The sequence below is a fragment of the Melospiza melodia genome, chromosome 30 (assembly GCF_035770615.1).
Source record: "Melospiza melodia melodia isolate bMelMel2 chromosome 30, bMelMel2.pri, whole genome shotgun sequence".
Taxonomy (NCBI): Eukaryota; Metazoa; Chordata; class Aves; order Passeriformes; family Passerellidae; genus Melospiza; species Melospiza melodia.
Genome location: NC_086223.1, coordinates 886663 through 901968, shown reverse-complemented (window position 1 = coordinate 901968; position 15306 = coordinate 886663). Strand labels below are relative to the sequence as shown.

The 15306-nt window shown below is 62.6% G+C and overlaps 1 protein-coding gene across 1 annotated transcript; it reads right to left on the bottom strand.

Annotated features, from left to right (window-relative positions):
* Window positions 1–2339: 2339 nt before the first annotated feature.
* On the bottom strand, window positions 2340–14646 carry NGFR (nerve growth factor receptor). Its single transcript, XM_063178665.1, has 6 exons — window positions 14536–14646; window positions 13535–13679; window positions 8261–8620; window positions 5675–5915; window positions 4953–5113; window positions 2340–4214 (listed from the first exon to the last, which is right to left on the bottom strand). Exons 1-6 carry the CDS (start codon window positions 14644–14646, stop codon window positions 3913–3915), a joined length of 1320 nt encoding a protein of 439 aa, XP_063034735.1. The 3' UTR covers window positions 2340–3912.
* Between the last annotated feature and the right edge of the window lie 660 nt (window positions 14647–15306).

Below are 15306 nucleotides of genomic sequence, written 5' to 3'. Positions count from 1 at the left end.
GATGTGGGGTTCAGCAGCCCTGGCCCTCCCCAGAGCCCCATTAAAAAGGGGAAGGAGCTTTTCCAGGGATTTCCCCCAGCCCACGAGAACATCAGGCCCCTTCCCAGATTTATTCCAAATTTTCCCTTTTTCTTTTTTTTTTTTTTTTTTCCTCCTCTCTCCCCATAAATCTGCTGTCCCCAAATCCCACACACGAAGCCCAGCTCGTTTCCTGCTTTTCCCGCTCTGGGAACTCAGGGATTTGGGACCAGAATGGGAAATGGTGAAAATCCCCTCAGGAAGGCGCTGAGGGCTTTCTCCCCATCCTGGATTCCCAGGTTTTTTTTTGAGGGGGGGAGATCAGGAAGAAATGAGCGGGACAACGACAACGATGCTCTTTATTGGCATCCCAAGGATACACACGGACACATTCCACCCCCCTGGGCCTCCCCCGTGCATCCCCCCGGGCTCATGCTGCCCCCAGACCCCCCCAGACCCCCCCAAATCCTTCTATTCCTACGAAATCGGCCCTGGAATTACAGAGTGGGGAGTGGAGCAACACACGCGCTTGGTACGACACGAAACGAGCTCTGGCTTTGGCTTGGGTTGCCCTCCTGGCTTTGGGGTTGTTTTTGGTGTTTTTGGCGTTTTATTTCCATTTTCCCCACCCCGCAGCTCAGGGGGGGTTTGAGGCAGCCCCCGGCTCCTCTTTGGATGCTGAGTTTGTCCCCCTTCCCTCGGCGCTGAAAATCTGATTTTTGAGATTTGGGGGTGCTGAAATCCCTTCCCATGGCTATGAAAACCTGAGGGTGAGGCGGGGATGTCCTGAGGAACGGAATTCCCAGCGGGAGAGGCTGGGCTGGGCTGGCTGTGCCAGGAAATTCAGTTTGGGTTTGGGCGCCTCGATCCAGGCGCCCTCAGCTTGTCCTGGGGTCGCTTTCCAAAAATCCCAGAGCAATGGGAGCTACCTGAAGGTGGCCAGTGATGGAATTCATCCCAAAATAATCCAAAATTTGTCTCAAATCCATCCTGAATTAATCCAAAACTCTATCTCAAATCCATCCCAAACTGATGCCAAATTCACCCAAAATCCATCCCGAGTTCATGCAAAATTCATGCCAAATCCACCCCAAATTAATCCAAAATTCATGCCAAATCCTGAATCCTAAATTCACCCCAAATCCATCCTGAATCCATCCCAAATCCATTCCAGACTAATCCCAAATGGATCCCCTAAATCCATCCCAAATCCGTCCTAAACTCGTCCCCCAAATTCATCCCAAATCCATTCCAGATGAATCCCAAATCCATTCCCCAAATTCACCCTGAATCCATCCCAAATCCATCCCGTTTTGTGGCTCGGTCTGGCAGGAGCTGGAGGTTGGAAATTTGGGGCGAATTTCCTTGGATTTGGGTGGTGGGAGGAGTTTGGGACTTGGGTTTGGGATTTTCAACCCATCCAGCCAGGGGAGGCTCTTCCCAAAGGATCTCGGATGGAATCCCCCAAATCCCAGCCTGGTTCTCCATCACCCAGAGAACAATGGGAGGGAAATTTCCAGAAGATTCCAGGGGATCTGGGTGCTGGAATCCTCCAAATCCCAGCCTGGGTTCTCCATCACCAGAATGCAAGGAAATTTCCAGAATTTTCTGGATCCGGGTGCTGGAATCTGCCAGATCCCAGCTTGGGTTTTCCATCACCAGAATGCAATGGGAGGGAAATTTCCAGAAGGTTCCGGAGGATCTGGAAGCTGGAATCTGCCAGATCCCAGCCTGGTTCTCCATCATCCAGAATGCAATGGGAGGGAAATTTCCAGAAAATTCTGGGAATCTGGGAGCTGGAATCCCCCAAATCCCAGCCTGGTTCTCCATCACCAGAACGCAAGGAAATTTCCAGAATTTTCTGGATCTGGGTGCTGGAATCTCCCAAATCCCAACCTGGGCTCTCCATCACCCAGAGCACAATGGGAGGGAAATTTCCAGAAGGTTCTGGAGGATCTGGAATCCCATGGAAGCTGCTCCAGCCCTGGAGACTCCAAGCTCTGCCGGGATCATCCCAGCCCTGCTGTGGGATTTTGGGGCCTCCCCGTGGAGTTTTTAAGGCCAGAAACGAGGAGGGGACAAAGGGTTGGGATGGGAATTCCCAGTTGGAATTGGGGAGGGGACAGGGCTGTCCCCAAGGGGGTGACACCGAGCGCTGGGTCAAACACCAAATCCTATTTACAGATCTCTCCTCTGGGAGGGAGGGCCCAAAAATCCCGTTCTGGGAAAAATCCCATTCTGGGAAAATCCCATTCTCATAAAATCCCGTTCTGGGAAAAATCCCGTTCTGGGAAAATCCCATTCTGGGAAAATCCCGTTCTGGGAAAAATCCATTCTGGGAAAATCCCATTCTCAGAAAATCCCGTTCTGGGAAAAATCCCGTTCTGGGAAAATCCCATTCTGGGGAAATCCCGTTCTGGAGAAATCCCGTTCTGGGAAAAATCTTGTTCCGGGAAAATCCCATTTTGCCTTCAGGGAGGAATTTTGGGATGAATCCAGAGGGGAGGGACGGCCACACCTGGCTCGGGGCGGTGCCCACCCCTGGCTCTGGGGACATTGCCAGCAGCTTGGTGGCATCTCAGGGCACACTCCCTGGACCGGTGGCCACTCAGGGGACATCTTCAGGCCAGTGACAGCCCAGGGGACATCCCGAGGGTGGCGGCAGCTCAAGGGACATTCCCCAGGCCAGTGGCAGCTCCAGCTCACCCAGCTGGGGCCAAAACACCCCCAAAATGTCCTTGGAGTGATGTCACCTCCCCGAATGTCACCCTGAGGGCAGAGGGACATTGCCGAGCCCTTCACAGCGCTGGCACAGCAGGAGCCCTTTCAGCAGGGTGGGGACAGTGCAGTGGTGGCAGGGTGGCCTGGCCCAGCTCGGGGACAGTGCAGTGGTGGCAGGGTGGCCTCGGTGGTCCCTGCAGCTTGGGGACACGGGGACAGGGCAGGAGGGACGAGCGGAGCCCTAGGGGTGTCCCCGTGGGGCAGGCACTTGGTCAGCGCTTTCCACCTTCAGTGTCCCCTCAGTGTCCTCTTGGTGTCTCCTCGGTGTCCCCTCGGTGTCCCCCGCAGCCCCCACGGGGGGATCGTGGCACCTCAAAATCTGTTCCTCAGTGTCCAGGGTGGTCCCGGCTGCTCCCCCAAGTCCCTGCAGAGCTGGGGGCAGCTGCACCCCAAATTTCACAGTGTAGGGAGCCAGGTCCGCTGCCCCAGCCCCTCTGAACCCCCAAACCCCAGGGCAGCGGCTCTGGGGCACCCCAGCCCTGTCCTTGCCCTGTTCTGGGGTAAAAGCAGCCGGATTTTGGGGCGCTGGAGGGGAACAGGAGAAAGAGGAGCCTCGGGGAGAGAAGGAGCTGGAAGGGACGAGAGGGGAGGTGAGGGCTGAGAGCACGGCGGTCTCTCCGTGTCCATCTGTCCATCTGTCCGTCCATCCTGCAGCCAGGATTTGTCATCAGGGTGGGCCTGAGCCCCTCCAACACCATCAGGGGCCAATACCAGGACCGGGACCTGCTTGGGGTGACCCCGGTGCCGGGATTCGAGATCAAGGTGGGGCTGAGCCCCCCAACGCCATCAGGGCACCGAGAGCTGCTCGGGGTGACCCCGGTGCCGGGATTTGTGATCAGAGCGGGGCTGAGCCCCCCAACACCATCAGGGCACCGGGAGCTGCTCGGGGTGACCCCACCACATCCTCCCGGTGCTGGGATTGGAGATCAAGGTGGGGCTGAGCCCCCCAACACCATCAGGGCACCGGGAGCTGCTCGGGGTGACCCCAGTGCCGGGATTTGTGATCAGAGTGGGGCTGAGCCCCCCAACACCATCAGGGCACCGGGAGCTGCTCAGGGCCGACCCCGGCGCCTCCCCCCGGCCCCGGGCAGGCTCAGCCCCCCGGGCCGGCCCTCACACCGGGGAGGTGGCGGTGGAGTCGCTGGCCAGGCTGTCGGCGATGTCGCCGCGCTGCAGGCGGCGCAGGGCGGCCAGGAGCGCGTCCAGCGTGGCCGACTCGCGGCCGGCCCAGTGCGCCAGCAGCGCCCGCGCCGGCGCCTCCTCGCGCGTGAAGGACTCGATCAGCTCCTCCTTGTAGCCCAGCTCCCCCGCCAGCTGCCGCCACGTGTCCTCGGCCGAGCTGCCCAGCAGCTTCTCCACCTCCTCCTGCTTGCTGGCCGGCAGCGCCGAGTACGGGCTGCCGTCCGCCTTGGGAGCTGCTGGAGAGAGGGGGAACGGTCTGAGAGCCTGCCCGGGGTGTGCCCGTCCTCCCTGACCTTACCTGGGTGTCCCTGACCTTACCTGGGTGTCCCTGCCCTTACCTGAGTGCCCCTGCCCGTCCTCCCTGTCCATCCCTGAGTGTCTGTGCCCATCCTCCCTGCCCTTACCTGGGTGTCTGTGCCCATCCCAGATTGTCCCTGTCCATCCCTGAGTGTCTGTGCCCGTCCTCCCTGACCTTACCTGAGTATCCCTGCCCGTCCCAGATTGTCCCTGTCCATCCCAGGGTGTCCGTTCCCGTCCTCCCTGCCCTTCCCTGGGTGTCTCTGCCCATCCTCCCTGACCTTACCCAGGTGTCCCTGCCCATCCCCAGGTGTCCCTGCCCATCCTTCCTGTCCATCCTCCTTGCCCATCCCAGATTGTCCCCATCCATCCCCAGGACATCCCTGTCCATCCCAGGGTGTCCCTGCCCATCCCAGATTGTCCCGGCCCATCCCCGGGTGTCCCTGCCCATCCTTAGGTGCCCCTGCTCACCCCGATGTCCCTGCCCATCCCTGCGATGTCCCTGCCCATCCCTGCGATGTCCCTGCCCATCCTTAGGTGCCCCTGCTCACCCCGGTGTCCCCAGCCATCCCAGATTGTCCCTGCCCACCCCAGGGTGTCCCAGCAGCCCCACCTGGCCCCTGGGTGCCCCGTGCCCACCCCTGGGTGCCCCGTGCCCGCCCCAGCAGCCCCACCTGGCCCCTGGGTGCCCTGCCCGGGCGGCTGCTGCTCGTGCAGGCTCTGGCTGTCCACGGAGATGCCGCTGTCGCTGTGCAGCTTCTCGCCCTCGGGGGACGGCGTCTGGTTCACCGGGCGGTTGTTGGCGCCTTGCTTGTTCTGCTTGCAGCTGTTCCACCTGCGGGGACGGCGGCGCACGGGTGACATCCCCGGGGGTGGCAGGGCTCGGTCCCATTCCCTGGGGTTTGTCCCATTGTCTGGGCTTTGTCCCATTGTCTGGGCTTTGTCCCCTTCCCTGGGACCTGTCACATTTTCTGGGGTTTGTCCCATTTTCTGGTTTCTGTCTTGGTGCCGGGACGGGGACAGGGAGTGGGACAGGGACAGGGAGTGGGACAGGGACACAGAAAGGGACAGGGACACAGACAGGGACAGGGGATGGGACAGGAACAGGGACAGGGGATGGGACAGGGACACGGACAGGGACACAGACAGGGACAGGGGATGGGACAGGGACAGGGGATGGGACAGGGACAGGAACAGGGACAGGGGATGGGACAGGGACACAGACAGGGACAGGGGTGCCGTGTGTCCCCCATCCTGCTGCCACCTCCCTCCTCACCCCTCACACAGTTTTGGCAATCTGCCCATCCTGGTGCCCTCGGTGGTGGCAGCCGTGGCCGTGGGGCACCCGGAGCAGGGGTCCCACAGCTCCCCCCTCCCCAGATCCCTGTCCCGGTACCTCTTGAAGGCGATGTAGGCCACCAGCCCCACCACCACGGCGGCCAGGATGGAGCAGTAGACGGGGATGAGGTTGTCGCTGGTGCCGCGGGTGAGCACGGGCTGCGAGCTGCCCATGACCGTGGTGGCCGTGTCGGCCGCCGTGCCGGGCCCGCCCTCGGTGCTCGGCGGCTCCGCGGTGGCCTCGGGGCTCTCGGAGCCCCCCGGGGACGGGGCCGGCGTGGTCCAGCGAGGGTGGAGCCCTGGCGGGGCGGAGGGAAGGGCAACGGGGGTCAGGATGAGCCCGGGGCTGTGCCAGCGCTGTCCCTCGGGGCACAGCTACTGCTGCCAGCCCCCAAACCCAGGGGAGCCGCCCCAGCTGACCCCAAAACCGCCCTGGGGCAGAGAAACCCCCCCAGGTGTCCCCAAACCCTCCCCGAGGCCAGGAAACTGCCCCAGCTGTCCCCATACCCGCCCTGGGGCAGCCCAGGTGTCCCCAGACCCGTCCTGGAGCAGCCCAGGTGTCCCCAGACCCACCCTGGGGCAGCCCAGGTGTCCCCAAACCCTCCCTGAGGCCAGGAAACCGCCCCAGGTGTCCCCAGACCCGCCCTGGGGCAGCCCAGGTGCCCCCTGGTGTCCCCAAACCCGCCCAGGTGCCCACGCCCCGCACGGAGCCGCTCCCACAGCTCCAGGGCCTGCCTTTGCTCCTTTCCCGGCCCCTGCGGCTCCGCCCGGGCGTGACCCCGATCCTGCCACACCCGGGCGTGTCTGTCTGGGCTTGTCCCGGGGGCACACGTGGGTGCCTCATGCCATGAGATCCCATCTGATCCCATCCCATCCCATCCCGAATTCCCTGTGCCCTCTCCGGTGCCAGGGCCAGGCCACGTCCCCCAGCCCATCCCGGAGTGAGACTGAGATGGGAATCGTGCCCGGAGCTGGGACCTCACCCTGCCAGCCCCTGCCAGCCCTCTGGGATTGTGCCAGGCTGGGATCAGGACTGAGCTGGGATTGTGCTGAGCTGGGATTGTGCCAGGCTGGGATTGTGACAAACTGGGATCAGGATTGAGCTGGGATTGTGACAAACTGGGATTGTGCCAGGTTGGAATTGTGCCCCGCCAGCCCTGGGGCTTCAGTGGTGTCACTGTCGCCATCACAGGGGAGTTGGTGCCATCCTGCCCTGTCCTGTCCCGGTGCCATCCTGCCCTGTCCTGTCCCAGTGCCATCCTGCCCTGTCCTTCCCTGTCCCGATGCCATCCTGCCCTGTCCCTGTCCCATCCTGCCCTGTCCTTCCCTGTCCCTGTCCCATCCTGCCCTGTCCTGGTGCCATCCTGCCCTGCTGTGTCCCTGTCCCATCCTGCCCTGTCCTTCCCTGTCCCTGTCCCATCCTGCCCTGTCCCAGTGCCATCCTGCCCTGCCGTGTCCCAGCCCCCGCTGCCCTTTGGAAGCCCCTCCCGGGCCCTCAGCAGACAAAGCCACCGCTGTGTCCCTGACTTGTGGCTCCATTTACTCGACCCTTGGGCGGAGCTGCCCCTCAGTCCGGCTCGGCGGCGGCCGGGACAAAGAAAGAAAAGCTTTCTGCTTTGGTGGTGCCACGCTCGGGGCACCGAGTGACGCCGTGCCCGCCCGGGAACGCGGCTGGGGCTGGCCAGGAGCCCCGGGGGGAGCGGCCCTGGTGGGATCAGCCCTGGTGGGAGCATCTCCCCCTGGAGCAGCCCCGCTTCCTCCAGGAGTTCAGCACAGCTCTGACTTCTGCTCTGCCCCTTCTTTCCCCCTTTTCCCCCTTTCCCATGGGGCTGCAGCTGTGTTTGGGATGCCAATGAGGACAGGGGGACAGACACACAGCCCCAGCTCCTTTCCCTTGCCCAGCACTGCCAGGTCCCAGCAGAGTTCCCTAAACCCAGGTCCAGCCACACCGGGAACGTCCCTGTGGTGGCAGCAGAGCGGTGACAATGGCACACACCGGGCACATCCCAGCAGTGACACCAGAGCTGTGACAATGGCACAGCCACACCGAGAACGTCCCTGGAGTGGCAGCAGAGTGATGACAATGGCACACACCAGGTACGTCCCTGTGGTGGCAGCAGAGCTGTGACAATGGCACACACCGGGCACATCCCAGTGGTGGCGGCAGAGCGGTGACAATGACACAGCCACACCGAGGATGTCCCTGGAGTGGCAGCAGAGTGATGACAATGACACACACCAGGTACGTCCCAGTAGTGGCAGCAGAGCTGTGACAATGACACAGCCACACCGAGGATGTCCCTGGAGTGGCAGCAGAGTGATGACAATGGCACAGCCACACCGGGCACGGCTCTTACTCCACAGCAGAGCGGTGACAATGACACAGCCACATTGGGAAGAGCAGTGACAATGGCACCCACCATTGGCACACACCGGGCACGTCCCAGCGGTGATACCAGAGCAGTGACAATGGCACAGCCACACCGGGCACATCCCAGCGGTGACACCAGAGCCATGACAATGACACAACAACATCAGGAACGTCCCAGCAGTGGCACCAGAGCCGTGACAATGGCACGCACCAGGAATATTCCAGCAGTGGCACCAGAGCCGTGACAATGCCACACCCTTGGCACACTCTTACCCCTGCACTCAGCGTCCGCCGTGGCCGTGCACTCGCGCACCAGCACCTCGTTGTCCTCGCAGGTGGTGCAGGGCAGGCAGGGGTCCACGAAGTTGGCCTCGCTGGAGAAGGTGCCCTCGGGGCACTCCTCGCACACGGTGTCCTGCGAGTCCTTGCAGGGGAACATGAGCCCGAAGCCGACCTCGCAGACGCGGCACTCGCGGCAGCCGCCGCTGCTCTCGTCCTGGAAGTAGCCGTAGGCGCAGCGGCACACGGCGTCGTCGGTCTCCACGCAGGGCGCCGACATGCTCTGCAGCCCCTCGCACTGCGTGCACGGCTTGCACGGCTCCGTGGCGCTCGCCGTGTCCGAGAAGGTGACGCCTGACGGGGACGGGGGGGGATCAAAGCTCTGCTTCTGCTTTCCCTCGTTTCCCTCTGGGGTCAGAGCGAGAGGGGGCTCTGTGCTCCCCCCGGGCTCGGCTTCCCGTCGATGCCTTCCCCGTTCCCGTCAATGTCTTCCCCGTTCCCACAGAAATTCCCAGCTCCTCATCTCCCAGGCTCCTCAGTCCATTCACATCTCCCCCATTCCCCAGCAATTCCCAGTTTGGAGCCCCATTCCAGGCTCAGCTTCCCAGTAACATCCTCCAAATTCCTGCCTCCTCATCCCATTCACGTCTTGCCCATTCCCCCGTAATTCCCAGTTTGGAGCCTCCTTCCAGGCTCAGCTTCCCAGTAACATCCTCCCCATTCCTCTGCAATTCCCAGTTTGGAATCCTTCCAGACGCAAATTCCCATTAACACCTTCTCCCTTCCCACCACAATTCCCAGCTCCAGCACACTCCAGGCTCCCGTTCCCGTTGACACCTGCGCCATTCCCGCCTCCTCATCCCATTCTTCTGCAGTTCCCGGTTTGGAGCATCATTGCAGGTTCATCTTCCCAGTGACATCCTCCCCATTCCCTCCTCATCAGCCCATTCACACCTTCCCCAGCAATTCCCAGTTTGGAGCATCCTTCCAGGCTGAATTTCTCTCCCCATTCCCGCCTCGTCATCCCATTCCCACCTCCTCATCCCAATTCCTCTGCAATTCCCAGTTTGGAGCATCATTCCAGGCTCAGCTTCCCATTGACACCTGCACCATTCGCACCTCCTCAATCCCCATTCCCCCCTCCTCATCCCCATTCCCCCTTCCTCATCCCCATTCCCTCTTCCTCATCCCATTCCCCCCTCCTCATCCCCATTCCCGCCTCCTCATCCCAATTCCTCTGCAATTCCCAGTTTGGAGCATCATTCCAGGCTCAGCTTCCCATTGACACCTGCACCATTCCCCCCTCCTCAATCCCCATTCCCGCCTCCTCATCCTCATTCCCGCCTCCTCATCCCCATTCCCGCCTCCTCATCCCCATTCCCACCTCCTCATCCCATTCCCTCTTCCTCATCCCATTCCCCCCTCCTCATCCCCATTCCCTCTTCCTCATCCTCATTCTCCCCTCCTCAATCCCCATTCCCGCCTCCTCATCCCATTCCTGCCTCCTCATCCTCATTCCCCCTTCCTCATCCCCATTCTCCCCTCCTCAATCCCATTCCCCCCTCCTCATCCTCATTCCCTCTTCCTCATCCCATTCCCCCCTCCTCATCCTCATTCCCTCTTCCTCATCCCATTCCCCCCTCCTCATCCTCATTCCCTCTTCCTCATCCCATTCCCCCCTCCTCATCCCCATTCCCGCCTCCTCATCCCCATTCCCACCTCCTCAATCCCCATTCCCACCTCCTCATCCTCATTCCCTCCTCAATCCCCATTCCCCCTCCTCATCCTCATTCCCCCTCCTCATCCCCATTCGCTCCCCAGTTCCCATTCCCCCGGGTCCCATCCTGCCTGCTCTGCCCCCATTGTCCATCCCAGCGCTCTGTGCTCACATCCCCGCGCTAATTCCCCATTTCATTCCCTTTCTGACCCCCGGGGCCATGCCCTGCCCTCACACCCCATGGCTTTCCCCGCACATCCTGCCGGGGTCCCGGGGGTCCCGCTGTCCCCTCTGTCCCCGCTGTCCCCGCTGGCAGCGCTGACTGTGCCTGACCCCGCGGCTCCCGCGCTCCGGTTTCAGCCCGCAGGACGCGCTGCGGGGGAAATCGATGCCCGTTCCGAGCCGTGCCCGCTCCCGGAGGAGCTCGGGGATATTTTTAGCCCCGGAAGAGGCAGCGGAGCCCGGCCTGGAGGGCGCAGCTGCTGCTGATGCTGCCCCCGCTCCCGCCGGAGCTCCCGGCCCAGCCCGGGGAAATTCCAGGGGTGGAAAAGGGGCTGGGGGTCCCTGCGACCCCTGCTCAGCCCCAGGGATGGTGCTGGGAATGATTCCTGCTCCCGGCAGCTTCCCTGGGGACACCGAGCTGCTCAGGACAGGAATTTCAGGCTGCTCCAGAGGGGGATGAAGCCCCAAAGCCCAGGGAATGGGCGGGATGGGAGGGATGGAGGTTCCATCCCACCCTCAGCAGTGGATTTTCCCCATCCCCAACGCCTTCCCTCCTCTCCCTGTGCCTGTGCTGGGTGTCCTGCCCCTGCCCTGAGGCTTTCCCTGCACCTGCAGAGGATGCTGAGCCACAAAATCCCGGGATGGCTTGGGTCAGGAGGGACCCCAAACCTCCCGATTTCCTGGACAGGGACACCTCCTGATATCCCGAGCTGGGCCCAAACCCATCCTCACTATCCCAGGCTGCTCCCAAACCCATCCTCACTATCCCAGGCTGTTCCCAAACCCATCCTCGTTATCCCAGGCTGCTCCCAAACCCATCCTCGCTATCCAAACCCATCCCCGTTATCCCAGGCTGCTCCCAAACCCATCCTCGCTCTCCCAGGCTGCTCCCAAACCCATCCTCGCTATCCCAGGCTGCTCCCAGACCCATCCTCGCTATCCCAGGCTGCTCCCAAACCCATCCCCGTTATCCCAGGCTGCTCCCAAACCCATCCTCGCTCTCCCAGGCTGCTCCCAAACCCATCCTCACTATCCCGGGCTGCTCCCAAACCCATCCCCGTTATCCCGGTCTGTTCCCAAACCCATCCTCGCTATCCCGGGCTGCTCCCAAACCCATCCTCGCTATCCCGGGCTGCTCCCAAACCCATCCTCGCTATCCCAGGCTGCTCCCAAACCCATCCTCACTATCCCAGGCTGCTCCCAAACCCATCCCCGTTATCCCGGGCTGTTCCCAAACCCATCCTCGCTATCCCGGGCTGCTCCCAAACCCATCCTCGGCCACTCCCGGCGCCGCCACATCTCCGCTGTTCCTGTCGTTTCCAGCCCCTCGCAGCCCCAGCCCCGTGCCCGAGCAGCAGCGCCGGAGCAGCCCCGGGGCGGCACACGCGGCTCCCATTAACCCGGGCTCATGCCTCGCATTATGCTGAATTATTGATGGGCGCCATTAGAGCGGGGAAGTGGCCAGGAAAGGCTTTCGGCTGAGTGGGCACATTTGCAGCGGCAGCCGAGGGGATCTGAGCTGAGCAATTACAGCCCCGCAGCGAGCGGGGCCGAGCCCCCGGCCCTCCCTCCCTCCCTTCCCCCGGAGGCTGCGGGGATAAATAAATCATGAGCAGCCCCCGGGCTCTGGGGGGCTGCGATGGGGGGAATTGGAGCCATTCCCTCCCTTTTGGGGTGTTTCTGGCAGCTCCCCGGGCTCTGGGGTGTTGGGATGGGGGGAAAAGGGGGAATCAGAGCAATCCTCCCCCTTTTGGGGTGTTTCTGGCAGCCCCCTGGCCTTTGGCGGGGCTGGGATGGGGGAAAAGGGGGAATTAGAGCTGTTCCCCCCTTTTGGGGTGTTTCTGACAGCCCCCCGGGCTCTGGCAAGGCCGGGCTTTTCGCAGAGGATTTTTCCGGAACGATTCCCCCCGAGGGTCGGGAGCGCGGCCAAGGGAGCGCTCGGAGGAGGAGGCAGCCCCGGGTGCGGGTGGGGACCCTCGGCCCTGGGCCGTGCCCACATTCCTGGGGCGCAGTCTGGAGGCCGTGCCAGCAGCGGGGCTGCCTCCGCCTGCCCGGCCCGAGGCTGCGGCGTCCGGGGGGATCCATGGGGGATCCAGGTGTGTCCAGGGGGATCCAAACATGTCCAGAGGGATCCAGGGGGATCCAGGGGGATCTGGGTGTGTTCACCAGGATCCAGGGGTATCCAAACATGTCCGGGGGGATCCACAGGGATCCAAACATGTCCAGGGGGATCCAAACATGTCCAGAGGGATCCAGGGGGAATCTAGGGGGATCCAGGTGGATCTGGGTGTGTTCACCAGGATCCAGGGGGATCCAAACATGTCCAGGGGGATCCAAACATGTCCAGGGGGATCCAGGGGGAATCTAGGGGGATCCAGGGGGATCTGGGTGTGTCCAGCGGGATCCAGGGGGATCCAAACATGTCTGGGCGGATCCAGGGGGAATCTAGGGGGGTGCAGGGGGATCTGGGTGTGTCCAGCAGGATCCAGGGGGATCCGAACATGTCCAGGGGGATCCAAACATGTCCAGAAGGATCCACAGGGATCCAAACATGTCCAGAGGGATCTAGGGGGATGCAGGGGGATCTGGGTGTGTCCAGTGGGACCCAGCACGATCCGGGGGGATTCAGAGGGGTCCAGCTGTTAAATGGGGGATCCAGGGGGTTCCAGGCCCACAGGGCTCCTCTCCCCATCCCCACAAGGGACAGGTGCAGGATTTGCAGGTTTCCTGCCCTCCACACTCCAAAATCCCTCTCGGGGAAGAGCTGAGGGTGGGGAGGAGCTTTTCCCTTGGTGGGATCCATCCCTCCCTGGGGTCCGTCCCCCCCATCCAGGAGGGATCCAGCCCCGTTTCCCGGCCGGGCTCAGGGAAGCAGAGCCGTCCATCGATTTCTCAGGACTGCTGAGGTATTTTTAGCCCTGCCCTGGCTCTGCTCCTCCAGCTCTGGCTCTGTTCCTCCAGCCCCCTCTCTGCCTCCTGTCTGCTCCATCCTCATCCCAAACCCCCCTGAGCACACCCCAAACCCCTCCCCTGTACCTGACAGCGCCGCCCACACCCCAAACTCCCACTTTGGGGAGGAATCCCCCATTTTAACCCATCCTTTCCCCTGAATCCACCCCAAGCCCCGCCTGGCTCAGCACAGGGGTGTGACACGGGGACACTGTGACACTTTGGGGGGTGTTGGGGTACTCACTGTCCAGGCAGGGCTCGCACAGGGGTGTGCCATGGGGACACTGTGACACTTTGGGGGGTGTTTGGGTACTCACTGTCAGCACAGGGGTGTGACATGGGGACACTGTGACACTTTGGGGGGTGTTTGGGGTACTCACTGTCCAGGCAGGGCTCGCACACCGTCTGGTTGACCCCGCAGGGCTGCACCACGCCCTCGCCCACGTTGCAGAGGCGGCAGCACTCCCCGCCCAACGTGAACAGCCTGGAGGCACAATCGTCCTGGGAGGCGCCGGCCCCGGGGCCCTGCGGAGAGCAGAGCCCAGAGGTCACCCCTGTCACCCCTTGTCACCCCTTGTCACCCCTTGTCACCCCTGTCACCTCTGTCCCCCCTTGTCACCCCTGTCACCCCTGTCACCTCTGTCCCCCCTTGTCACCCCTTGTCACCCCTGTCACCTCTGTCCCCTGTCACCCCTTGTCACCCCTTGTCACCCCTTGTCACCCCTTGTCACCTGTCACCCCTGTCACCTCTGTCCCCTGTCACCCCTTGTCACCCCTGTCACCCCTGTCACCCCCCAGATGTGACAGCACGCGAGGGTCCCGCTCTGGGCACACCCCACCCTGCTGAATGCTGATCTTTGTAGAAGAGCGCTTTTCCAGGCAAAATTCACTCCCCGGGAAGGGCCCCGCTGAGATCTGTGCTGGAGGGAGCCGCGAGGGTCCCGGGGGGGTTTTGGGGTGATGTGGCCGCTCTTTGTCCCTGTCCCTCCCTCAGCCACCTCCCCTAAGGGCGCTGAGCCATTCGGGGGGCTCAGCCCTGCCCAGCCTGGGAATGGCAGAGGAGAGGAGGAATCCCTGCCCCCACGGAGGGTCTGGGGGGGCTCCTCTGCCCCCCAAAACCCGCTGGGAAACGGGACAGAAACGGGGAACGGAGGGAGCAGCAGGAGCCTGGGTGACCTCCCCTCCCCGCCCGGTGACACCGGGTGTCCCTGCGGGCACAACCTGACAGGTGCGGCCTGGCACCACACCTGAACGCCACCGACACCCCTCGGGGCTCTGCAGGGCCGAGCTGCCCCCCGAACCCGCCGTGGGGTGCAGGAGCCCCGTGGCACAGCCGGTGCCAGCCCTGCCCGGCCCCTCTGCCCCCCACCCACCCACCCACGCACGCAGTGAGCCCCGGCCGATGCTGGGAGAGCCCCTCGGGAGCGTCTGGCGGCCCCGGCAGCGCCTTGGCCGCGTCCCCGCGCTCGGAGCGGCGCTCGGGGCTCCGCATCCGGCGGGGCCGAGACAATGGAGCGCCAATTGCAGGCGGCTGAATGACAAAGTGCTCCAATTACCCCGCGCTGCGAGGCGGCCGCTCCCGCTCCCCCTCCCCGCCAGCCCGCCCTGGCAGCGCCTTCTTCCAGAGCCCTTCTCCAGAACCCTTTTCCAGACCCTTTTCCCAGAACATTTTCCCAGGCCCTTTTTCCAGATCATTTTCCCAGATCCTTTTCCCCAGCCCCCTTTTTCCAAACCCTCCTCCCAGCCCCTTTCCCAGAACATTTCCCCAGATCATTTTTCCAGCTCCTTTTCCCAGCCCCTTTTTCCTTTCCCAGAACATTTTCCCAGATCCTTTTCTAGCCCCTTTTCCCCAGCCCCTTTTCCCAGGCTCTATTTCCAGCCCCTTTCCCCATCCCCTTTCCCCATCCCCTTTCCCAGATCTTTTTCCCAGCCCCTTTTCTCACGCCCTTTTTCCAAACCCTTTCTCCAGAACACTTTTCCACCCCCTTTTCCCAGTTCCTTTTCCCATTCCAGGCAGGCAAGGAGGGATTGGAATACGGGGAACCCTCCCAGCACCCCAAAATGTCCCCTGGGAATGGTTTGGGGTGAGGCAGCGCCCACACGTGTGGGGCACATTTGGGGTTTTGGGGCCACGCTGGGCACGGCCCATGCC